General features: G+C 53.5%; 4 protein-coding genes across 10 annotated transcripts; 2 read left to right on the top strand and 2 right to left on the bottom strand.

Moving 5' to 3' along the window:
* The first annotated feature begins 2108 nt into the window (after positions 1-2108).
* Positions 2109-4117, top strand: TNFRSF12A (TNF receptor superfamily member 12A). The gene is made up of 4 exons (XM_084764012.1): positions 2109-2267; positions 2975-3079; positions 3282-3413; positions 3506-4117. The coding sequence occupies exons 1-4, from the start codon at positions 2174-2176 to the stop codon at positions 3559-3561; spliced, it is 387 nt and encodes a 128-aa protein (XP_084620138.1). The 5' UTR covers positions 2109-2173; the 3' UTR covers positions 3562-4117.
* Positions 4118-4395: 278 nt separating this feature from the next.
* HCFC1R1 (host cell factor C1 regulator 1) lies at positions 4396-5692 on the bottom strand. 3 transcript variants are annotated; one of them, XM_084764014.1, is made up of 3 exons: positions 5291-5458; positions 4934-5062; positions 4400-4722 (listed from the first exon to the last, which is right to left on the bottom strand). In XM_084764014.1, the coding sequence occupies exons 2-3, from the start codon at positions 5023-5025 to the stop codon at positions 4587-4589; spliced, it is 228 nt and encodes a 75-aa protein (XP_084620140.1). In that variant the 5' UTR covers positions 5026-5062; positions 5291-5458; the 3' UTR covers positions 4400-4586. The 3 variants fall into 3 exon arrangements, with proteins under 3 accessions (XP_084620141.1, XP_084620140.1, XP_084620139.1); XM_084764013.1 differs by lacking the exon at positions 5291-5458 and adding an exon at positions 5543-5692 and having other exon boundaries at positions 4401-4722; XM_084764015.1 differs by lacking the exons at positions 4934-5062; positions 5291-5458 and adding an exon at positions 5543-5676 and having other exon boundaries at positions 4396-4722.
* Positions 5693-5935: 243 nt separating this feature from the next.
* Positions 5936-11802, top strand: THOC6 (THO complex subunit 6). The gene is made up of 13 exons (XM_084764000.1): positions 5936-6075; positions 9323-9438; positions 9546-9610; positions 9703-9806; positions 9900-9937; positions 10074-10122; positions 10218-10289; positions 10374-10476; positions 10850-10899; positions 10973-11035; positions 11118-11228; positions 11314-11448; positions 11528-11802. The coding sequence occupies exons 1-13, from the start codon at positions 6037-6039 to the stop codon at positions 11606-11608; spliced, it is 1026 nt and encodes a 341-aa protein (XP_084620126.1). The 5' UTR covers positions 5936-6036; the 3' UTR covers positions 11609-11802.
* Positions 11803-11827: 25 nt separating this feature from the next.
* On the bottom strand, positions 11828-20682 carry BICDL2 (BICD family like cargo adaptor 2). 5 transcript variants are annotated; one of them, XM_084763997.1, is made up of 11 exons: positions 20281-20629; positions 19668-19775; positions 19043-19337; positions 14939-15154; positions 14668-14784; positions 14433-14579; positions 13531-13719; positions 13264-13413; positions 12772-12902; positions 12416-12536; positions 11828-12316 (listed from the first exon to the last, which is right to left on the bottom strand). In XM_084763997.1, the coding sequence occupies exons 3-11, from the start codon at positions 19322-19324 to the stop codon at positions 12155-12157; spliced, it is 1515 nt and encodes a 504-aa protein (XP_084620123.1). In that variant the 5' UTR covers positions 19325-19337; positions 19668-19775; positions 20281-20629; the 3' UTR covers positions 11828-12154. The 5 variants fall into 5 exon arrangements, with proteins under 5 accessions (XP_084620123.1, XP_084620124.1, XP_084620121.1 ...); XM_084763998.1 differs by having other exon boundaries at positions 20576-20608; XM_084763995.1 differs by lacking the exon at positions 19668-19775 and having other exon boundaries at positions 20576-20682.
* Positions 20683-21529: the final 847 nt, after the last annotated feature.

Consider the following 21529-nt stretch of genomic DNA (forward strand, 5'->3'; position numbering starts at 1 on the left):
TACCTGAGAGAGAGAGAGAGAGAGAGCATAGAAAGAGGGTAAGAGTAGAAAGAGGTAAAAAGGGGGAGAGAGGGAGAGAGGGAGAGAGGGAGAGAAAGAGAGAAAGAGAGAAAGAGAGAAAGAGAGAGAGAGAGAGAGAGAGAGAGAAGAGAGAGAGAGAGAGAGAGAGAGAGAGAGAGAGAGAGAGAGAGAGAGCGCGCGTGTGCAGGCGACACGTGGAGGGTGTCTTTTATATGGCCCGGGGCAGGGCCACGCCCCCCGTGGCAGATAAGCAGTGACATCACAGGTAGGCAGGCTGAAGCAGAATCCTAACAAAAAGCAAGCAAGCAAGCAGCATGTGGGTCTGGAAAGATGGCTCATGGCTTTTGTTTGTTTGCTTGTTTGTTTTAAGATTTATTTATTTATCTATTTTATAATTTACTTAACTTTATTCTAAGAACATTGGTCTGAAGGTGTCAGAACTCCTGGAACTGGAATTACAAACACTGTAAGCTGCCCTGTGGGGGCTGGGAACTGAACCCGGGTCCTTTGGAAAAGCAGACAGTGCTCTCAACCGCTGAGCCATCTTACTAGGTGACCAAGCTTTTATTTATTTATTTTTACTCATCTGTAATTCTATCTCCAGGAGACCTGTCGCCCTCTTCTGGACTCCAGGGACACCCACACACATGTGGCAGACACACACACACACAAATAAAATAAATCTTTAAGAAAATAAAATAGGGGGTGGGGCTGGAGAGATGGCTCAGAGGTTAAGAGCACTGTACTCTTCCAGAGGTCCTGAGTTCAATTCCCAGCAACCACATGGCGGTGCACAGCCATCTATAATGTGATATGAAGCCCTCTTCTGGCCTGCAGGTGTATATGTAAGCAGAGCATTGTATACATAATAATAAATAAATAAGTCTTTTTTTCTTTCTTTCTTTCTTTTTTTGGTTTTTTGAGACAGGGTTTCTCTGTGTAGCCTTGGCTGTCCTGGACTCACTTTGTAGACCAGGCCTGCCTCTGCCTCCAAGTGCTGGGATTAAAGGCATGCACCACCACGCCTGGCCATAAATAAATAAATCTTAAGAAAAGAGAGAGAAGTTAAGAGCACTGTCTGCTCTTCCAGAGGGCCTTAGTTCAGTTCCCAGCAACTACAGTGATCTGATGCCCTCTTCTGGCCTGCAAATGTACATGCAGGTAGAGCACTGTATACATAACAATAAATAAATTTTAAAAAGAAAGAAAGAAAAGGAAGTAGCAGGTGTATGCTTGCAGTACTGTTTACTGATACTGGAGAATGGCGAGATTGAAACCAGCCTGAGCTATACAGCAAGATTGTCTCACAACCCCTCCACCTTAAAAGAAAGAAAGAAAGAAAAAAAACCCAAAAAACCTCAAAGCAAAGAAAATCTGGTTGTGGTGGCTCCAGTCTAGAATCCTAGCACTTGGGAGGCTGAGATAGAAGTGTTTTGAGGGCACTGGAGAGATGGCTCAGAGGTTAAAGCACCGCCTGCCTGCTCTTCCAAAGGTCCTGAGTTCAATTACCACCAACCACATGGCGGCTCACGGCCATCTATGTGATTTGATGGCCCCTTCTGTCCTGCAGGTGTACATTGAGGCCTGTATAAATAATAATAAATATTTATAAAATAAATTAAAAATAAATAAAAATTTATTACTGTATAAATAATAATAAATAAACAAATCTTCAAAAAAAAAAGTGTTTCGAGTTCGAGGCTAGTCTGGGATAAAATATGAGAGCCTATCTCAGAAACCCAAAACCAAACAAAGCAAGCAAACATAAAGGCGGTGAGGCTCAGTGCTTGCCTAGTACGTCCGACCCTCTGTTCTCCACACCAGATTGCAAAATAATAGATAACCAAACAAAGAAAATTTATTTGGACTTAAAAAAGGAGAAAAACCCAAGTGTGCAGTTAGGTCTTTTCCCCGCTCCACACCATAGGGACTGAAACTCGCAGAGGGCGGAGCAGAACCTACTGGCAGCGTTTGAGACTTTTGGAGGGACGGTGTTGAATGAATGGCTTAATTTAGCCGACTGCTTGCTCTCGTGGGGCGGGCAGAGGCAAGGGCTCCGCCCCGGAAGGCGGGGGCGGGGGCGGGGCCCCAGGCCCGAGTCTTGGCCCGCGGGTGGTGAGAGCAGACCGCTGTTGCCTCGGGACCGGCAGTCATGTCTCCGCCTTGGCCGCGGCCTCTGCCGCAGATCCTCGTGTTGGGATTCGGGTTGGTGCTGATGCGTGCCGCGGCTGGGGAACAAGCACCAGGTACACGTGGCTCAGGGGACGGTGAACCTTGAACTTGGGGGTGGCCAGAAACGGAGTTTGGGGGTCTGGAGAACTGAGTGAAACCGGGGAAACCGGTAGACGTGAGGATCTGTGATCCGTGGTCTGCAGGAGGTGTGTTCCAAGTGGGGGAGGTCTCACCCCAAGCTTTATCCAGGTCCAAGCCTCAGTTTCGCTACCTGTCCAACTGAGGTGTGGGGTCTTCTGTGTCACAAGTGAGAGCCAGAGTAGAGAGAGAAAATAAACTCCAGGGCTGGAGGTTTGTTTTGGGAAGGGAGCACACGCTCACCCTGGTCTGTAACGGGGTCTGCCCAGTGCGGGTATCTAAGAATCGCGAAGGGGCACTGGGGACTTTGCCCTCTATACCATGTGGGGGTGCCCCTTCCATCCGGTGACTTCAATGCCCAGTTATGCGGGGGGGAGGGACTGGGGTCGGGCCCGGTGCCCAGGAGTGAGTCACACTCTGTCGCGGGGGGTGGGAGGAACCTGTCCCCCCCCTCCCAAGTCCCGCGCTACCCGGCCCCCTCCCGCACTGCCGTGTCTGGGTCAGGCGGTGCGGTCACCTGTGAGGAATGCGGGGGTGAGGGGGGCGATGGTGACTCACGTTATTTGAGCCGACTGACCCTGACCTCAGCCCCCAGAATAGCCGCGCCCAGCCGCCAGCTTCTGACCTGCAGCCCCCTCCCCAGGCACCGCCCCATGCTCTAGCGGCAGCTCCTGGAGCGCGGATCTCGACAAGTGCATGGACTGCGCTTCGTGTCCAGCGCGACCGCACAGCGACTTCTGCCTGGGCTGTGAGTGGGGGCGGAGCCGGTGGCTAGTGGATTCTAGACCTGGGGCGGGGAGGAGGGTCGTGGACTTATAAGGATATAGGGAATCAGGGAAGGATTGACTGAGGAAGGGGCGTCTATCAGGGTGGGGGATACAGCTTGAGATCCCCCTTGAGGGCGGATTGGCGTCCCAAGGGCGAGATCTGATTTGAGCCTTGGCCACTAGGTGCTGCAGCACCTCCTGCCCCCTTCAGACTGCTCTGGCCCATTCTGGGAGGCGCTCTTAGTCTGGCCCTGGTTTTGGCGCTTTCTGCTTTCCTGGTCTGGAGACGGTGCCGCAGGAGAGAAAAGTTTACCAGTAAGTGAACTCCCGACCCTCACTCCTCCCACCTCCCTCATCACACCCCTAATTGTCCCCTAATCATGACAACCCCACTTCTTATCTTCCAGCCCCTATAGAGGAGACAGGTGGAGAGGGCTGCCCAGGTGTGGCGCTGATCCAGTGAGGAGCACCCGCGCTGGTGCCCACTCATCGTCCATGTCCATTCATTCCTTCTGGTGCCAGCCTGGCCTTCTAGACACCGCGCGAGCCAGACTCTTCCAACCACAAGGGGGTGGGGTGAGGTGGTGATTCACCTCCAAGGACTGGGCTTAGGGTTCAGCAGAGTCTTCCAGGGTGTCTGATTGCCCTGTCTCTGGTTCCGGGACAGAGAGCCTCAAACTAGGTTACAAGAGAGGGATGCCCAAGGATCTGCAGCATTTGCACAAGAGAGTCTCTTTCTCCCCCAAGTCCTGGAAGCCCGGCTGTCTTGAGGGGCAGACACAATGCTAGGTCCCACCCACTCAGAGGGACTGAGATTCAACAACGCTGGTTCAGCCCTGGGAGTGGGTCAGACTTAGGGACCTGTTTTTAACACTAAGGGGGCTGGCCCTCTGGGAGGGCTGGCCCTAATCACACACACACACACACACCCATCCCCCAAGGCTGGGGGTGATATTTATTTTGGGGATAAAGTTTGGAGGGGAGGGAGACTTATTAATAAAAGAATCTTTAACTTTAAATGGTTTGGAGTATGGCCTGATCTTGACTCTCCAGAACTGGAGGAAGGGAGGGAGGGAGTCAGTCAGTCAGTCGGCCACTGCGGGGGCGGGGGTGAGGCTCTGACTCACACATTCTCAATGCCTGGAGCCCAGTCTGCCAGGACCTGGCTTGTCCTCACCGTTTTCCGGGGAAGATTTTTGAGGAGAAAACCCCAGCATCCAGCACTCCACCCTTCCCAAAGGCTGCAGAGAAACCTTCAACTGCTCACAAATCTTTATTCACCAATGGGGCGATACCTCCCTTCCCCCCACCCCCCCACCCCCGTTACTGCCCCTCCCAATGAGGGTTCCACTGAGCTCAGTGTCATGGCAGGGGAAGGTCCTGGTGCCCAGGCACCTGGTTTGGAGAAGGACTTCATCCTTCTCTTGGGGTTGCTGGTTTTTGTTGTCTGGAACAAGGCGGGGAGGAGGGACCACTGGCCATCAGCACTCAGAGCTCCATGATGTCCCCGGATGGGGATGCTGGATAGTAGGGACTTGGGGTATCCCCCAGCCTCAGCAGCCTGAGGGCCTCAGGGATCAGGCTACCAGGATAGCGCCAGAGAAGCAGCTCTGGGCAAGGGCTCCTGAAAGAAGAAGAAAGGCAGTGAAAGTGTAGAGCAGAAGGCTGCTGTGGCCGAGCCACCTCCTACCAGGTCCAGGCCCCCTGGAGCCAAAGATGGAAACCAGCACAGAAGTTGGCTAGAAGCTAAAAATAGCTTGATGAGGAGATGACGGGGAGGGGCTCTGAGGACCAAATGTGTTCCTCTAGAAAGCCCTGTAAGGGGCGGTGCCTACCTGAGTGGTGGCAGGGCGTGGGGAAAAGTCACGGGGGGACTGCAGTAGGGGTGGTCATTATGTAGGCTGAGTCGGGAGAAGTGGGTGGCCATGTTCTCCTCAGACAGGAACTGCTTGTGCAAGGGTTCCCTGCAGGGAAAGACCAGAGGGGGGAATAGAGGCAGGGGTGTTCAAAGTGGAGGCAAACCGATGAGGGCCGAAGGTAATATCTTGGGAGTCCCATCTGCCCCCAAACTTAGTAGCTCCTCCAGGGGTCTCCATACTCATGGGCACAAGCTCCTCAGAGAGGGGAGCTGGGAAACACAACCAGGTTGTTTGTAGCCCACCCTTGTTGCCTCTTCCCAAAGATCTGCTCACCTGAGCCTGCAGGGTAAGCCCGTATTCCAGAATCAGTCCTGTCTTGTGTGGCCTAAGCTAGCTTCTTCTCCCAGGCCATCCACCAGGCTACCTCGCTGATTCTGACCTTGGCTTCTCAGCTTCAACCCAAGCTCACGCACCACGGTTTCCTACAGCGCCTTTCCTCACTTCCCAGGTTCACCCTGCTGAACGGCCCTCAGTCCGCCAGCCAAAGCTCCTGCCCTCCCTTAGTCCGGCCCATCGCTTACGCACCTGGCGTCCAGGCCGCGAGTCACCCCAGTGGTGGCCCGTGGGTCCCGACTTGGGGGGCCTCGCTCCAGGGGCTGTTGCAGGATCATTATGGTTCGGGGTCCTGCAGATAGAGGGGTGGGATCCAGGCGGCAGAGGCGGAGCCTTCGAGGGCGTGGCACAGCGCGAGGGGCGGGGCCTCAGGCGTGCGCACTGGAGACGTTCTACGCAGGCGCGGAAGACGAGCGGCGCGAGGTTAGAAGGCGGGACAGGTCGGCGGGGGTGGGGGAGGGGGTCCGGTGTAGCTGGACAGCTCGGGGGCCCTGCTTAGTATAAGGGTGCTTCGCGGAGCCCTCCTAGGTTTCTGTGGTTCGAGACTGCACGAACCTGCCGCCTTAGTTGTTGAGCGGCAGATAGTGCCGGGTCCTTGGGCGCAACGGGAAGAGCCACTCTCAGGCACGTCGGGAGTCGAGAGGTTGTGTCACGCGTAGAGCCCTCTGGGACTTGTAGTTCTGAAGATGGAGCACGCCGCACCGCTAGCGGTTCCTCTGGGTCAGGTGAGTGTGCACACAGTGCCTTCTGGGCTTTGTAGTCTTGCTCTGACCGGCTGGCTAAGGAGTGTTCCAGTATACCCGGTGTTCCTAGGTGGTTTGTGGGATTCAGACTCTGACCCCCCCCACACACACACAAAGTGACCCCGAACTTTGGGATCTAATCGTGACAGAAGGATTAGCAGTACATTTTACTCTGTAGGATAATAAAGCCACTTAAACATTTTTTGGCACCCGTTGGATGTGGTACCACACTTAAATTCTAGCATTGAGGAGAAAGAGGCAGGCATGTGTCTGTGAGTTAGAAACTAGCCTGCTAAATAAAGAATTCCAGGTCAGCCAGGGACACATAGTCAGACCCTGACTCAAAATGTTAATGGTAATTGTACACAAGCTCTGCCCCCCCCCCCCAGCCCAAGTCTTGGGTGTAGTAAGAACGTGCTTTATCACTTAGTTCCACCCCAGCCCCAGAACTGCTTATTGTTTGTGAGACAGTCTAATATATCTTGCGTTCTCTTTGAACTTTGTTATACAATGGAGAATGACCTGGCACTTCCGTTCCTCCTCGACTTTACCACCCTTTTGAGTGTTACAGGCTATTGGGTGTGCCCCAATGCCCAATATGTACAGTGTTGGTGCTCAAACACAGGGCTTTGGGTAAGAATAAGTTTTAGGGGTTGGAGAGAGAGCAGAGGACCTGAGTTTCGTTCCCAGCACTCAAGTTCCATTGCCTGTTAACTCCAGCTCCTGAGGATCTTAAACTTCTGGTCTCTGTGGACACCTGTCCTCAGCCACTTGCACAGACTCCCCTCACACACATACACACATAATTAAAAGCAATAAAAATAAATTAACGAAAAAAGAGCAAGGGGGCTGGAGAGATGGCTCAGCAGTTAAGGTCACTGGCTGCTCTTCCAGAGGTCATGAGTTCAATCCCCAGCAACCACATGGCGGCTCACAACCATCTGTAATGGGATCTGATGCCCTCTTCTGGTGTGTGTGAAGACAGAAAACTCATATACATTAAATAAATAATTAAAAAAAAAAAGAGCATGGTCTACAAATCAGCCCTAAGACCCATTTTAATATATATATATATATATATATATATATATATATATATATATATATATATATATATATATTAACATATATATATATTTGATTTATTTATTATTTTATTTTTATGTATGTGAGTGCTCTCTGCATGTATACCTGAATACCAGAAGAGGGCATCAGATCCCATTATAGATGGTTGTGAGCCACCATGTGGTGGTTAGGAATTTTGAATTCAGAGCCTCTGGAGGAGCAGACAGTGAGTGCTCTTAACCACTGAGCTATCTTTCCAGCCTAATATATATTTTATATAGAAACAAGGACTCACAATGTACATCAGGCTGGCCCATAAGTCACAGAGATCCTCCTGCCTTTGTCTCTCAGATGTTGGGATGAATTAAAGGCGTGCCACCACACTCGGCCCATTTATTTTCTTGTAAGATGTATTCATTGCTTTGTGTATATAAGTGTTTTGCCTACATGTTATATGTGTGCTGTGTGTGTTTATGGTACCGTCAGAGCCAGAAGAGCCGTCAAGGGGCTGGAGAGATGGCTCACTGGTTACTCTTTGCTGCTTTTTATTTTTTTGTTTTTGTTTTTCAAGACAAGGTTTCTGGCTGTCCTGGAACTCACTCTGTAGACCAGGGTGGCCTTGAACTCACAGAAATCCACCTGCCTCTGCCTCCCAGAGTGCTGGGATTACAGTCATGCTCCATTGTGTCTGGCGATTTGCTACCCTTAAGAGGAACCAAGTTCACTTCCCAATATCCATATGGGGTGGGCTCACAGCTGGCTGCAGTCCAGTTCCAGGAGACCCACACCCTCTTCCAGTATTCATGGGCACAAACGTACAGATCTTTAGGGGGGGAAATGGCCTGATGCCTTAATGCCTTTAATCCTAGGACTTGCAAGGCAGAAGCAGGCAGATCTCTAGGAGGCCAACCTGTTCTACAGAGAGTTCTAAGCCAGAGAGGGCTTTGTTGTTGTTGTTGTTGTTGTTGTTGTTTTTCCAGACAGGGTTCCTCTGTGTAGCCTTGGCTGTCCTGGAACTCGCTTTGTAGACCAGGCTGGCCTCAAACACAGAGATCCGCCTGCCTCTGCCTCCCGAGTGCTAGGATTAAAGGCGTGCGCCACCACACCCGGCCAGAGAGGGCTTCTTATGAGACCATTTCCAGGAGAGGGGCTGGGCATCGGGTCCCCTGGAATTGGAGTTACAGGTGGCTTTGGGATCTGCCACACGGGCGCTGAGGGTCCTCTGCAGGAGAGTGCAGCTTCACCTGCTGTCCATCTGTCCAGACCTCCTCCTCCTGTCTGTCTCTCCCCCACCCCCCAGCTAAGACATCTGACCAGAACTTTCCCCCCAATATGATTTAAAGATTGATTTATTATTGAGAGCCACTTATTTTTTTCAGGGCCAAAGATAGTTCAAACTGGCCTGGGGTTTGTTATGTGGTGGAGGGTGTCCTCCTGCACCTTCCCAGGTGCGGGAATCCCAGGCTACAGGTGTGTGCCCGCTTTCTGTGACGGTGTGCAATGCTGGGGATTGACCCTAAGGCTTGGTGCATGCTAATCAAACACTCGACCAATCCAGCTACATCCTCGGGTGTGTGTGTGTATGTGTGTGTGTGTGTGTGTGTGAGAGAGAGGGGGGGGCGACAGACAGACAGACTATCTCATGTAGCCCAGGCTACCCTCGAATTCACTCTATAGCTGAGGATAACCTTGAATTACCACTGGTCCTCCTGCCCCCAACTATCAAATGATGAGATCACATTGTACACTACACTACCGCACCCAGCTACAGCACTCTTTTTTGTTTGTTTGTTTTGTTTTTTGAGATAAGGTCTCTCTGTGTAGCCTTGGCTGTCCTGGAGTCACTTTATAGACCAGGCTGGCCTCGAACTCACAGCAATCCACCTGCCTCTGCCTCCCAAGTGCTGGGATTCCAGGCATGCGCCACCATGCCCGGCTAGCTACAGCACTCTTAATATTTATTAGTTCATATATCCATGGTAGAAGTGCCTGTGAGTGCATCTGTCTGTTAACCTGATAGGAGAGGCTTGGTTCCCCAGTGCTGCTTCCTGGAGCCACTCCTGTATGGGGCGACCTGTGGCTGTAGCTGAGAAGTCTGAGCAGGAGAGGCAGGCAGAAGCCTGTAGGAAGAGGCCTCAGACTCTTTGTCCGCCCCCTCCCACAGGCTGAGGTCTTTCAGGCCCTGCAGCGGCTGCACATGACCATCTTCTCCCAGAGCGTGTCTCCCTGTGGGAAGTTTCTGGCAGCTGGCAACAATTACGGGCAGATCGCCATCTTCAGGTACCCTCTGCACTGATATTCTTCCCACACATGAGCGCTAGCACTTGTGCCGACTGCGGTCAGTGCCCCTGCTTCTGACTCTCAGTGCCTCCCCACCTCTCTTCCAGTCTGTCCGCTGCCTTGAGTTCAGAGGCCAAAGAAGAGAGCAAAAAACCCGTGGTGACCTTCCATGGTGGGTGTAACTGTTAAGTCTGGTTCAGGAGACCTCATCGGGATAGAGAAGGGACCACGGGGGCTTCATTAGAGTTCTCTCTGCCTTTTTAGCCCATGACGGGCCCGTGTACAGCATGGTCTCCACAGATCGCCATCTCCTCAGTGCCGGGGATGGGGAAGTGAAGGGCTGGCTCTGGGCAGAAATCCTCAAGAAGGTAAGGAGTGTGGGGCCCGGGGAGGAGCTGGGCACCCCCACCCGGAGAGGTGTGGGGATCGCTCAGGGTTTCCGCCCGTGTTTCTTTATGAAGGGCTCTAAGGAACTGTGGCGTCGTCAGCCTCCATACAGGTGAGCAGGACCACGCTGTGGGAGGTCATGTGAGGTCACAGCCTCCATACAAGCGAGCCAGGACCACGCTGTGGGAGGGCATGCGAGGTCACAGCCACCACCTCTGTGACTCTGACCCTTCGCATCCTCCGCCTAGGACCAGCCTGGAAATACCTGAAATCAATGCCTTGCTGCTTGTCCCCAAGGTCTGAGTTCTTCGTGATTATTCTAGGCTAAACATTGATCCTTCCCCTACCCTGACTGGCACTGACGCTGAACTCTGTCCTGCCGCCCTCCATAGGAGAACTCACTAGTCCTGGCTGGGGGAGACTGTCAGCTGCACACGATGGACCTGGAGACTGGCACCTTCACAGTGAGTAGGGGTCTGGAGACAGGGCAAGTCTGGGCCAAGGGTAGTGCTTGCTGGATCTCCTCCTGAGCATTGTCTTTCCTGCAGCGGGCCCTCCGGGGCCACACAGACTACATCCATTGCCTGGCACTGAGGGACCGCAGCCCTGAGGTGCTGTCTGGTGGAGAGGATGGAGCAGTGCGGCTTTGGGGTAAAGCAAAGTCCCAGCACTTGGGGACTCTGTGAGTTCAAGGCTAGCCTAGTCTACAGAGGGAGTTTCTGGACAGCCAGGGTTACACAAAGAAACCCTGTCTTGGAAAAAAACAAAGAAAACCAGGGGCTCAGAAGTTAAGAACACTGTCTGTTCTTCCAAAGGTCCTGAGTTCAATTCCCAGCAACCACATGGTGCCTCACAACCATCTGTAATGTGATCTCATGACTGTTTCTGGCATGGAGGTGTACATGCAGGCAGAACACTGCATACACAATAAATGAATCATTAAAAAGAAAAAACAGGAACAAAACTAAACAAAACCTGAGAAGGTGGGGCTCAGGAGATCCCTGAGAGTCTTATCTCCCCACAGATCTCCGTGTAGCCAAAGAGGTCCAGACCATTGAAGTGTATAAGCATGAGGTGAGGAGAGCCCTACGTTCTTGTGCCCTTACCTGTCCATCCTCAGATTCCTCACACCTTCTCTCCTTCCCAGGAGTGCTCCAGGCCGCACAACGGGCGCTGGATTGGCTGTTTGGCTACTGACTCAGATTGGATGGTGAGCTGGGCAGGGTGTGGGATGCAGTGCTCACTGGAGTCCACAGCTCACAGTGACCGGGGCCTGCCTCCTTTCTGCCCAGGTCTGTGGAGGGGGCCCAGCCCTCACCCTGTGGCACCTCAGGTCTTCCACACCTACCACTGTCTTTCCCATTCGGGCACCACAGAAGCATGTCACCTTCTACCAGGACCTGGTGAGGCCCTCTGTCTTGGTTCTGTCCCCTTGTCCAGTGCCCCTGTCTAGACCTGACCCCTGTACCCACTCCTTGTCCTCCACAGATCCTGTCTGCTGGCCAGGGCTGCTGTGTCAACCACTGGCAACTGAGCGGGGAGCTTAAGGCCCAGGTGCCTGGCTCCTCCTCAGGGCTGCTCAGCCTAAGTCTCAACCAGCAGCCAGCAGCCCCAGAGTGCAAGGTGCGTCTTGGAAGTGATTTGGGATCTCCTGGGGCCATGGGATGGGTGGGTCAGCCATGCATGTCTTCTTGGCCTCCAGGTCCTGACCGCATCGGGCAACAGCTGCCGAGTGGATGTCTTCACTAACCTAGGCTACCGAGCCTTCTCCATGTCTTTCTGACGTCATGATCCTCCACTTCAGGAGCCAGAGTGATGTTTGCGTTTTGGGACGGAGGGTCTTATACTTTAAGCCCAGGCTCGCCTGGAACTCACTCTGCCTCAGCTTGGTCTCAAACTCCAAAGATTTGAGATTTATACCTGTAAACTATTACACTCAGCTTTTTTTTTCCTGTTGAAATAAAGTTTTAGGCTTTTCATGTTTGCACTTTCTACCCCAAAATCGCGAGTGAGTAAGTATAGTGTTTTATATATTGCTCTGACTTATCCTTACACATAAATACCCATCCCCACTGCTCTCCCAAAATAGGGCAGGGCCTGGTGCTTAGAAAACATAGACCTATACAGATTTGAAAAAATAAACAGTTCTGCCCCGCCACCCACCGGGGGCTCCTGCCCCAAAGCTGGCCCCTGCTCCCAAATTGCCTCTGCCCACCTCTTGGGCACAGAAGACAATGGCTTCCCTTGGAAGTCATTCAGGCCCTGTGGTTCCATCCACTGTTAGGAAAGCAGCTCCAGAGTGAGAAAAGATAGCCTTGCTGTCCAGCCCTCAGGTCCTTCGGAAAAGGTTGCTTAGAAAGCCTCCATTTTGCCCGGATCCCAGGCGCAGTGAAAAGCGGGTCTTCGCCCGTCGTGGGGCCGCTGCAGCCTCACTGAGCTCCTTCTGGCGCTGGGACCGCACCTGCTGTCCAATCACCACCTGCATATCGTCCTGCGGGAGGCGGAGCGGGGGTGTGGATATCAGGGTGGGGTCAGGTCAGGATGCCTGTCCACCAGTCCTGCACAGGAAGGCCTTACCCTACCCCCTCACCTGCCAAGCCTCGAGCTCCTGCGTCAGCGCCACCTTCTGGCGGATGGCGCGCAGCAGCTCCCGGGACAGAGAATCCCGCTCTTGGGAGACACGGCTGAGCTCCAGCGACAGCTTCAAGGCTCTACAAATGAAAGGGGTGGAGAATTTGGTGGGGGAGGGGGCAAGGGAGGCACTGGGGCCTCTTGGACTCTGATAAAAGCGGGCGGGGCGGGGGGGGGGCTATTAACACCGAGATTAAGGAAGGCTGAAGTTCCTGATTTCAACATGAAGGTTTTGTCAAGGTGATGGAGATCGGGGTCCCAGAAGGACCAGAGTCCAAACCCCTCTGCGGCAGTGTGTGACAATGCCAGGCTCACTTGTTCACTGCTTCGTCCCGGTCAGAGAGCGCACAGCTCAGGGCTTCCTCAGGATTGTCCTGCTCCCTCAGCTCCTTCTGTCGCTGCAGCTCATCCCTCAAGGACTGTATCTCTGTACGGTGCAGCGCCATCTAGAGGCCGGGGAAGAAAGTAGGACTAACTAGCACAAGAGCCCTGCAGGACAACCTGCACTCCCCAAACCCGCGCCTGCTCCATAAACCCTGCAGGCGACGCAGCCAGTATTCGGACTCAGAAGTCAGTTAGAATGGTGGGGGTGGATTAGAGCTAGTAATGGAGAGGTGGGGTAAGCCATCAACAGGAAGGATACAGGGAGAAGTTTCAGGAGGGCAATAGAGCCCCAGAAGGCTTTCTGGAGGTACAGGCCACCCCAGGAAGCAAGACTACACGCTCATGGAGGAGGCGCTTGACAGTGGAGATGGAAAAGGATTGGGCATCTGCCGGCTTTGTGTGCAGCACCGTGCCCTCTCCCACCTCATCCTGCAGCCTGGCCACTTCTGCCTCCTTCTCCTCCAGTATCTCCCCTGGGCTCAGAGATGCTCGCTTCTTGGGCGGCTCCAAGTTCTCTTCCTGGATTGAAGTCTGGGGACTGGATTCGTCTTCAGTCTCCGGGGACATGATGGTCTGTAGGTCAAAGGAACTGGTCAGTGCTGCGTGGACCCTTTGGGAAAATGCCGGAGGGGCGGAGCTTACATCCCTCATTAGTTATTCCAATTTGGGGCTGGTAGGCCACAAGCTCACCTGGGCGCCGTTGAAGTGCTGATCTTGGGCCTGGTCGCTGTCAAGGCTGTGGGCAAGCTCGGTCTGCAGGGAGGCACCGGACACTTCGGCGTCCTGGAGTCGCGACTCCTCCTCCAGTTCCGAGACCCGCCGCTGCAGCCTCCGCAGCGTGCTCAGTGCCTCTCCAGCTTCGAAGCGAGCGCGTTCCAGCTGCAGGTCATACAGATCATTCCAGCAGTCAGCAGGAAGCCTGCGTTACTGCGGTGGGCCCACAGGGGGCGCCCGAGGGCAAGGCAAGGGTCCGTACCCTAGTGGACTAGACCTGCTGCTCCACCTCCCTTCTGCAGGCACCAATTTCCTCTCCTATAAAGCAGGGCGTGCCTGGCATCGTCCTCCGCCCCAAGCCTGACCCCATCAGGTCATCTCACCGAGTGGGTGCCCTCCCCTACACAAGCTTCCTTCTAATTCACTAATTGCTTTGATCTAGCATTTATTGATCTCTCTGAGTCTCATACCCTCACCACAGTCCTTTGAGGTGTATAATACCACCCCATTTCACAAATGGGGAAACTGAGTCAGGGTGGGGCTAAGAAGCCACACCATCTGAACTCAGACTTTCTTCTCTTTTTCACCGTGTCCACAGCCCCAGACCATCCGGGTCAGGTATTTCTGGCCTCAGTTCTGGCCTCAGCCCTTTCTCTTCCCAGCCTTCCAGCTCTGATGCATTTTAAGAGTACACTTCTCTTGCTCAATACTCCTTCTTGGCTTCCACTTGGCCACACGGCCTCTTCCCCTTGGTGGTTTAACTGGCCACATCTCCCAGAAAGTCCGGAGGTCCTTGCCAAGGGGCCCAGCTGGCTCCCCCCATCCCTCCCCCCACCCCACCCCCACTTCCCCCCCTCCCCGCCAGCCCCTCTGCTCACCTCCAGCTTGTGCTCTTTTCTCTCTCTCCGAAGCAGCAGCAGCTCCTCATGTGTGGCCTGTAGCCTGCCTTGGCCTTTGTCCACTTCTTCACGAAGGCCTCGGATCTGGGCCTCTAGGTCGTGCCGGCGATCCTGAAGCATCTGGTTCTGGGGACATGTGTCATGGATGAGGCAGAGGCTGGGGTGTGGGGCTGCCTCGGCCAGCCTCAGGGAGGCCCGGCTGCTCCTCACTCACCTCTGCCTGCAGACTCTCCAGCCGGGCTCTCAGCTCCGCCCCTGCGAGGGCCTGAGTTTGACACTGTCCCCGAAGGGTATCAAGCTCTCGCTGCAGTTCCTGCTCCGTCCTGGAGGCCTGGGAAAGGGGAAGCTGCTAGTGGTGCCATCTGACGGTCTGGGGTTTTAACACCAACCCAGACTGTCCACTGACCTGCCCCCCACCCCAGGACCTGGGCGTCAGCCCCCCCCCTCGCCCCCCCCCACGTCTCCAGGAACCGGGGCCTTCCCACCTGGGCCAGCTGCTGGCTGAGCCTGAGGTTTTGCTCGCTGAGTTCACTCAGGGCCTTTGCTCGCTCTCGCCCGCTGTCCTGATGCTCCGACCGCTGTTCCCCGAGCTGTGCTCGCAGAGATTCCACGTCTCCCTCCAGCTCCACAGCTCTGGCCTCCCACTCGGCACCCCGGGCTGCCAGTCCGCGGCGGAGCTCATGGTTCTCCTGCTGCAGCCTCTGTGGGGAGGAGAAAGACAGGGAGGAGAAGCCGCCTGAGATTGGAGCAGTCTTAGAGACTGGGTGGAGGGGCACCCAGACGCATCTGTGAAAGAGTCAGCAAAGAGGGCAAGTCAGGAAGAAGCAGGAAGAGTGAGTGAAACAAAATCCAGAGAGAGCTAGAAAGAAGGTTCCAGGCCAAACAGGTGAGCTGACACCGGATAGGCTTGAGAGTCATAGCCCTGGTGCCCACTCACCTCCTGCGGCCGCCTGGGCTTCTGGACCCGAAGTCGTAAGCGCCGTTTTTGGCGCCTGAGTCGGGTAGAATTTAAGCCCCGGCCCATGGCCTTACACGCCGTCGCAGTCTCCTGGAACTTCTGTGCGCCAGCTTGGCCCAGCCCCTCTCCCCATCTCCCTCTAATTAAACCTGGGCTGTCCCGCCCAGAGCCCCACCCCTCCATCTGCCCTCCTCCAAACCTGTTGGACCAGGGAGAGGGGGGGTGGGGTGGGCACACACACTTGAGGCACTAAGGTACCCCGCATGGGAAGACAGACATGTCTGGAGTCCCACTGTCTCTGAGTCCCCAAAGCAGGAAGGGATGGGCCAGGTGACTTTGACCACAGTTGCTACCATCATTAGCAGGTGTTCCTGCCAGGTGCTTTGCTGGCTCTCTACCTGCGTTACTTCATTTTGTCCACTAGAGGGAGAACATCAACATCCTCAAATGAGGAACCCGGCAGAAACTAGAGGCACAAGGATGGCAATCTAGGTAGGCAAACTCTAACTCCATGTTGCTAGGGCAACGAAACCCAGGACAGGTTGGGGCCCAGTTGTCCTGGCTGGTGCTGAAGTATGCTGCTGCTGTGTGGTTTTGACAAGCCCTTTTAATATCTGCAGGTTCCTCTAACACCTCCAAGTTCTTTGTCCTTCAACACCCACAAAGAGACACCGTCCCTATTCAATATTTCCTGCCTCTGCCTCCCGAGTGCTGGGCTTAAAGGCCTGCGCTACCACACCCGGTTTAGGGTCTGGCTTTTAAGTAGGGAGACCTTCACTGCCAGAGGGTCACAAGCAAATGGGTGCGTGGCTGAATCAGGCAATTCCAGAGAGAGAGGGAGGGCTGTGGAGGAACTCAGGAATTGAGGAGGAGAAGCCAAGCTGGGGGCTCATGGAAGGAGGGCTTATGTTTGCGTTGGCCCCTGAAAAGCAAGGGAAGCCAACCAGAAAAAGGGCAGCAAGCAGAAGAGCAGGTGCAAAGCAGGAGCAAAGGCACACAGCTGTGCACACATCTGTAATCTCATTTGGGAGACTAAGATTGGAGGGCGATGAGTTTTAAGCCAGTCCTGGGCTGCATAGCAAACCTGACTCACAAGTGGGGCAGGCAGGCAAATGTACAGACCCTAAGGGAAGCAGGCCTAAGTCACTGGAGGAACTGAAAAAGACCCTGTCAGAAGACGGATGGTGAGCGGGGCAGTGGTGGCGCACGCCTTTAGTCCCAGCACTCGGGAGGCAGAGGCAGGCGGATCGTTGTGAGTTTGAGGCCAGCCTGGTCTACAAAGTGAGTCTAGGACAGCCAGGGTTTTTACATAGAGAAACCTTGTCTAAAAAAGAAGAAGAAGAAGAAGAAGAAGAAGAAGAAGAAGAAGAAGAAGGGGATAGTGTCACTGATACTAGAGGCCAGGAGTCCCCTGGAGTTTTAGGACATAGTGAGTGCTTTCAGTTTCATTCTAATTGTGATGGGAGCTGCTGGTACAGAAATAAAATGATCTGATTTCTGTTTGTTTGTTTTTCGAGACAGGGTTTTTCTGCGTAGCCTTGGCTGTCCTGGACTAACTTTATAGACCAGGCTAGCCTCGAACCCACAGCGATCCTCCTGCTTCTGCCTCCTGAGTGCTGGGATTAAAGGTGTGAGCCACCATGTCCCACTTGATTGCACTTTTGATGTTCCTTGGCTACCAGAGTCCAGGAACGCTGGGGTCAGTGTGGGGATGCTGCAGAGCCTGAGGCAGAGGCCCGGGCCTGCCATCAGTGCTGAAGTGCCAGAGACCCAAGGCTTACAGGTGGACGCAGAACACCATTTGTGTGCAAATGCTGATGGGTGGCCTGGTGGGGGAGGGGGCAGGGTAGTTGGCTATCAGCTGAGATCAGGGATCCAGGTCTACATGAGGGTGTGTACAAATAGAGATGGGGACCCAGGGTGAGAGTGAGGCTAACAGCAGACTGGGCAGAGGGAAGCCCTGATCCTACATCCCAGGATTGGACAAGAGCAAAAACAGAAGAAGATACATGGAGACCATTTAGCTGGGGACAGGCTGGGCGTGGCTCCCAAGGACTGGGCTTCCTGTTTATGGGATAGCCCTTAGATTTAGAGAGGGCCACCAGTGTGCCCAGGGCCACACAGCCAGACAGCAATCTGAACGCAGATCTTGTTTGTCCTTAAATTTTTTCATTTGTTGTTGAGTCAGAGTCTCACTACGTAGCCGTAGCTGGTCTAGAACTCATATAGATCAGCTTGGCTTCATATATCTGCTTGTCCCTGTCTCCTGGGGTGCTGTGATTAAAGGTGTGTGCTACCACTCCCAGTCTGAGATTATTCATTTATATATATTCTTAAAGATTTATTTATTTATTTATTATGTATACAGTGCTCTGTATGCATGTACAACTGTCCGCCAGAAGAGGGCATCAGATTCCAGTATAGATGGTTGGTGAGCTACCATGTGGTTATTGGGAATTGAACTCAGGACCTCTGGAAGAACATTCAGTGCTCTTAACCTCTGAGCCATCTTTCCAGCCCCAGATTATTCATTTATTATTTATTGCTGTGCTAGGGACTGAACCCAAGGCCTTCGATGTGTTACAAAAATGCCTTACTACTGAGCTACACCTCCAGGCTAGAGTTCTTGCTGGATTTCTTTCTTGCTTTTTTAGGGTCATAGATAGGTCAAGATAGACTCAAAGTCAATGTGTAGCCAAGGATAGCCTTGAATGCTTCTGAACTTCCTGCTTCTGCTTCCCGAGGGCTGGGTAACTGGCCCCACCACGCCAGCTTTATGTGGGGCCGGACACCAAACTCGAGGCTTTGTTTTTGTTTTGTTTTTTGTTTTTTGTTTTTCAAGACAGGGTTTTTCTATGTAGCCCTGGATGTCTTGGAACTCGCTCTGTAGTCCAGGCTGGCCTCGAACTCAGAAATCCACCTGCCTCTGCCTCCCAAGCACTGGCATTAAAGGAGAGCACCACCACCGCCAGCCTAGGGATTTGTAATTACTTGACACGAATTCTACTAACTGTACCTCAGTCCACTCTTCTTGTTTTATATTTTGTTTTTAAAATTAGTGTATACGTGTGTTTTCTTTCTTTTTCTTTTCTTTCTGTTTTTGACCTCATGGCTGACTATTTTTTCTAGGGACCAAGTCTTAATTTTTTGTTTTTGTTTTTCTTTCTTTTTTGTTTTTGTTTTGTTTTGTTTTGTTTTTTTGAGACAGTATTTCTCTATGTAACAGCTCTAGCTGTCCTGGAACTCCTCTGTAGACCATTTTTGGCCTCGAATTTACAGGGATCCGCCTGCCTCTTCCTCCCGAGTGCTGGGACTAAAGGCGTGTGCCACCACCGCCCGGCTTTGTTTTTGTTTTTAGAAAAAGGATTTCTCAGTGTAGCCCTGGATGACCTGGACTCGCCTCTGCTGGGATTACAGGCGTGCACTACCACTTCTGGCAGGACGAAGTCTTATGAATATAGCCTTTCTTAGCCTCCAGAGTGCTGGGACTACAGGCCTGCACTGTCCCTGGTTTGCCTGCCCAGATCTGTTTGATGGGCGTTACTCTGCCCACGTGTCCTCTCTCCTCTCCTTGGTTAGTTCTCATGCTTGGTTCATCCCAACCCGGCCCACCCTCCGTGTGCCAGCTCACTTCTTCGCGGTCCAAGTGCTGAGTGTTCAGCGTCTCCAGCTGCCTCCGAAGCTCCTCGTTGCGTTCCAGAAGCATCTTGCCAAGTTCGGCGGCCAGCAATAGGTCCTTCTCCTTCTGTTGTAGCTGCAGGGCCAGGTCCTCTGGTTCCTCTGGCCCTGGGCCCCCTCCCAGGAAGGAGTCTCGGCGCTCCAGCACAAAGGGGAAAAATCCTTCATCGCCACTAGGAGAAGTGCCCCCTGAGAGCAGCCCAGAAGGGAAGCTTGGCCCACCAGGGGAGTCCATGGGACCTGTGCATCTGGGAAGACAGGTTGTGGCTGAACATGCCGCCTATAGCACCCCGCAGCTCGCCCCCTAGCGGCAAACACCTAAGCCTCCTAATCTTGCAGCCTGGGCCTCCCTGGGCCAACAGGGGTTAATGATCCATGTTGGCCACTCTGCTCCGTTAATGACCTCAGGGTAGACTGGGGCTGGAAGCAGAATGAAACCAGCCGCTTTGCCTCCCACCTCCTATCTTCTGCCTTGGCCACACATTCTTTGCCTTTAGGAAACGTTGTCCCTGCACTCCGGTCCCACAAGCCACCCACTGACAGACCCTGCTCCCCTTCCCGGGCCCTCACCACCTCACCACTCAGCCTAGAATGCAGGTTCACGGAGACTCAGCCTTAGGGATGAAACCAGCTCCTTATCCTGAGCGAGCAGGGCTCTCACCAGCGGGAATAGCTGTGTCTTGACCCTTTAACCACAGGGACACAACACCTTCCCCTTTGAGAAACTCAGGTCTCTAGCCCTTTGCCGTCCCATATACCGACTCTACTTCCTCAGGACCCAGGCGTTTTTTAGACTTGTTTAGCCAGGTCAGCCTTCATGGCCACCGTGTCCCTCTCTCCTGGATTCCAAGAGTAGTCTCTGAGGTCTTCATTTCAGCTACGCCCTGGTACACCTGCCGCTACCCCTGCTTAGTAGCCCTCGTCCCCAGACCCCCAATTTCCCTGGGCCCTGGCGCTGACCCAGTGCAGGGCGAGGTAACAGGTTGTTCCAGCCAGCGCGCCACTGCTGTCACTTCGGGTTTCTGTTTACTTCCCGGGCCCGCCCCTGGGGATGGAAGCCCTGTGCTTTCCGAGGGCCGCTCAGGGAGAGGGGTTCAGGGGCTCAGGAGGAAAGGCCCGACACTCTGGATTCTCCATACCAACCCCCGGAGGGTCCCGCCCCTTACTCACCACCCCGGAGCCCACACACACCTGTTTCTGTGCTCTCCGCAGGTGCTAAGTACAGCTGGGCCGGAAAATCCCAGGTGTTAAAGATGTCCCAGTCCAGCTGTCCCAGGGCCAGATCCAGTGAGTCCCCCGACCCCTACTTTGGATATCCACCGCCTGGTCACTACTCTGTTTGCTGTTGGTGTCCTGGCTTCCCGGAGTTTCTTCTAGGGTCCCTGGAGGACGATCCTGATTTCCTGCATCCTACCTTGCCCACCGATCTTCCTCAACCATGCCCAAAGCCTGGATGTCCCGCCCTCGGCACCCCCTATGCTCTCACCTGTCGCCACCCGGCTCCCTACGAGGCTCCCCCGATCCCCGAAGTCCTCTTCCGGAGGTGGCGCCAGGTGCAGGCTTGCACAGGTGAGGGGGCGGTGCCGAGGGAGGGGCTGGGGCGTCCCCTGGTGGTGGAATGGCTAGGCACTGTCAAAGGAAAAGCCACCTCCACCTTAAAGGTCCATCTTGCTCCTAGTGGGAACATTAATTGAACACCTACTATGCACGGATCACAGGCTGAGCATAGAGGTCAGCTTCTTACTCTTCATGCTTGACCTTGGGATAGGAAATTATTAGTAAAGATGACACGGTAAGCCTTCCACTAAGAAAGCTTTTTTATAGGAACACGTTGTTTACCTTTGTGACATCCTAAGGAAGCAGCAGCTACTGACACTCCATTTTACAGAGGGGCAAGTTGAGGTTCAGGCTTTATTTGGGGGCACAAGTTGGCTACTGTCTTAGTTACTTTTCTATTGCTGTGACAAAGCATCATGACCGAGGCAATTTATAAAAGAAAGCATTTAATTTGGGAGGCTCATGAGTTAAAGTCTATGACCATCATGGCAAGGAACATAACAACAGGGAGAGATAGAGATAGATAGATAGATAGATAGATAGAGAGAGAGAGAGAGAGAGAGAGAGATCCCCAAAACTTACCCCTAATGGCACAGGTCTTCCAATAAAATTACACCCCCTACTGCCTTCCCAAACATCTCCACCAGCTGGGGACAAAGCATTCAAATGTATGAGCCTATGGGGGCCGTTCTCTTTCAAACCACCACAGTTACGAACAGTGAAAAGTGGGATCGTAGTTTCTTTGGGGGAGTGCATGTATCATAGGGTGGACTCAAACTCACAAAAGAGCAGAGATCCGCTGTCTTCAGATGCTCCTGGTTCTGCCCCTGGGTCCTAGGATGGCAGGCATGCACCTCCCCACACTCAGTTTATGCTGGGCTGG

The sequence above is a fragment of the Acomys minous genome (assembly GCF_964271855.1).
Source record: "Acomys minous genome assembly, chromosome: 16".
Taxonomy (NCBI): domain Eukaryota; kingdom Metazoa; phylum Chordata; class Mammalia; order Rodentia; family Muridae; genus Acomys; species Acomys minous.

What these genes read in the sequence shown, in the direction of transcription:
- TNFRSF12A (XM_084764012.1), top strand. Translation starts at nt 2,174, where the DNA reads ATGTCTCCGCCTTGGCCGCGGCCTCTGCCGCAGATCCTCGTGTTGGGA. An exon ending in GGCTGGGGAACAAGCACCAG is followed by an intron (nt 2,268 to 2,974) that starts GTACACGTGGCT and finishes CCCCCTCCCCAG; the next exon opens with GCACCGCCCCATGCTCTAGC. An exon ending in CAGCGACTTCTGCCTGGGCT is followed by an intron (nt 3,080 to 3,281) that starts GTGAGTGGGGGC and finishes CTTGGCCACTAG; the next exon opens with GTGCTGCAGCACCTCCTGCC.
- HCFC1R1 (XM_084764013.1), bottom strand. Translation starts at nt 5,628, where the DNA reads ATGATCCTGCAACAGCCCCTGGAGCGAGGCCCCCCAAGTCGGGACCCA. An exon ending in ACTCGCGGCCTGGACGCCAG is followed by an intron (nt 5,063 to 5,542) that starts GTGCGTAAGCGA and finishes CTTTCCCTGCAG; the next exon opens with GGAACCCTTGCACAAGCAGT. An exon ending in CACGCCCTGCCACCACTCAG is followed by an intron (nt 4,723 to 4,933) that starts GTAGGCACCGCC and finishes TTCTTCTTTCAG; the next exon opens with GAGCCCTTGCCCAGAGCTGC.
- THOC6 (XM_084764000.1), top strand. Translation starts at nt 6,037, where the DNA reads ATGGAGCACGCCGCACCGCTAGCGGTTCCTCTGGGTCAG. An exon ending in ACCCGTGGTGACCTTCCATG is followed by an intron (nt 9,611 to 9,702) that starts GTGGGTGTAACT and finishes CTGCCTTTTTAG; the next exon opens with CCCATGACGGGCCCGTGTAC. An exon ending in CCTTGCTGCTTGTCCCCAAG is followed by an intron (nt 10,123 to 10,217) that starts GTCTGAGTTCTT and finishes CGCCCTCCATAG; the next exon opens with GAGAACTCACTAGTCCTGGC.
- BICDL2 (XM_084763995.1), bottom strand. Translation starts at nt 19,324, where the DNA reads ATGGACTCCCCTGGTGGGCCAAGCTTCCCTTCTGGGCTGCTCTCAGGG. An exon ending in TCAGCCAGCAGCTGGCCCAG is followed by an intron (nt 14,785 to 14,938) that starts GTGGGAAGGCCC and finishes CCCCTTTCCCAG; the next exon opens with GCCTCCAGGACGGAGCAGGA. An exon ending in AGCACTTCAACGGCGCCCAG is followed by an intron (nt 13,414 to 13,530) that starts GTGAGCTTGTGG and finishes TTTGACCTACAG; the next exon opens with ACCATCATGTCCCCGGAGAC.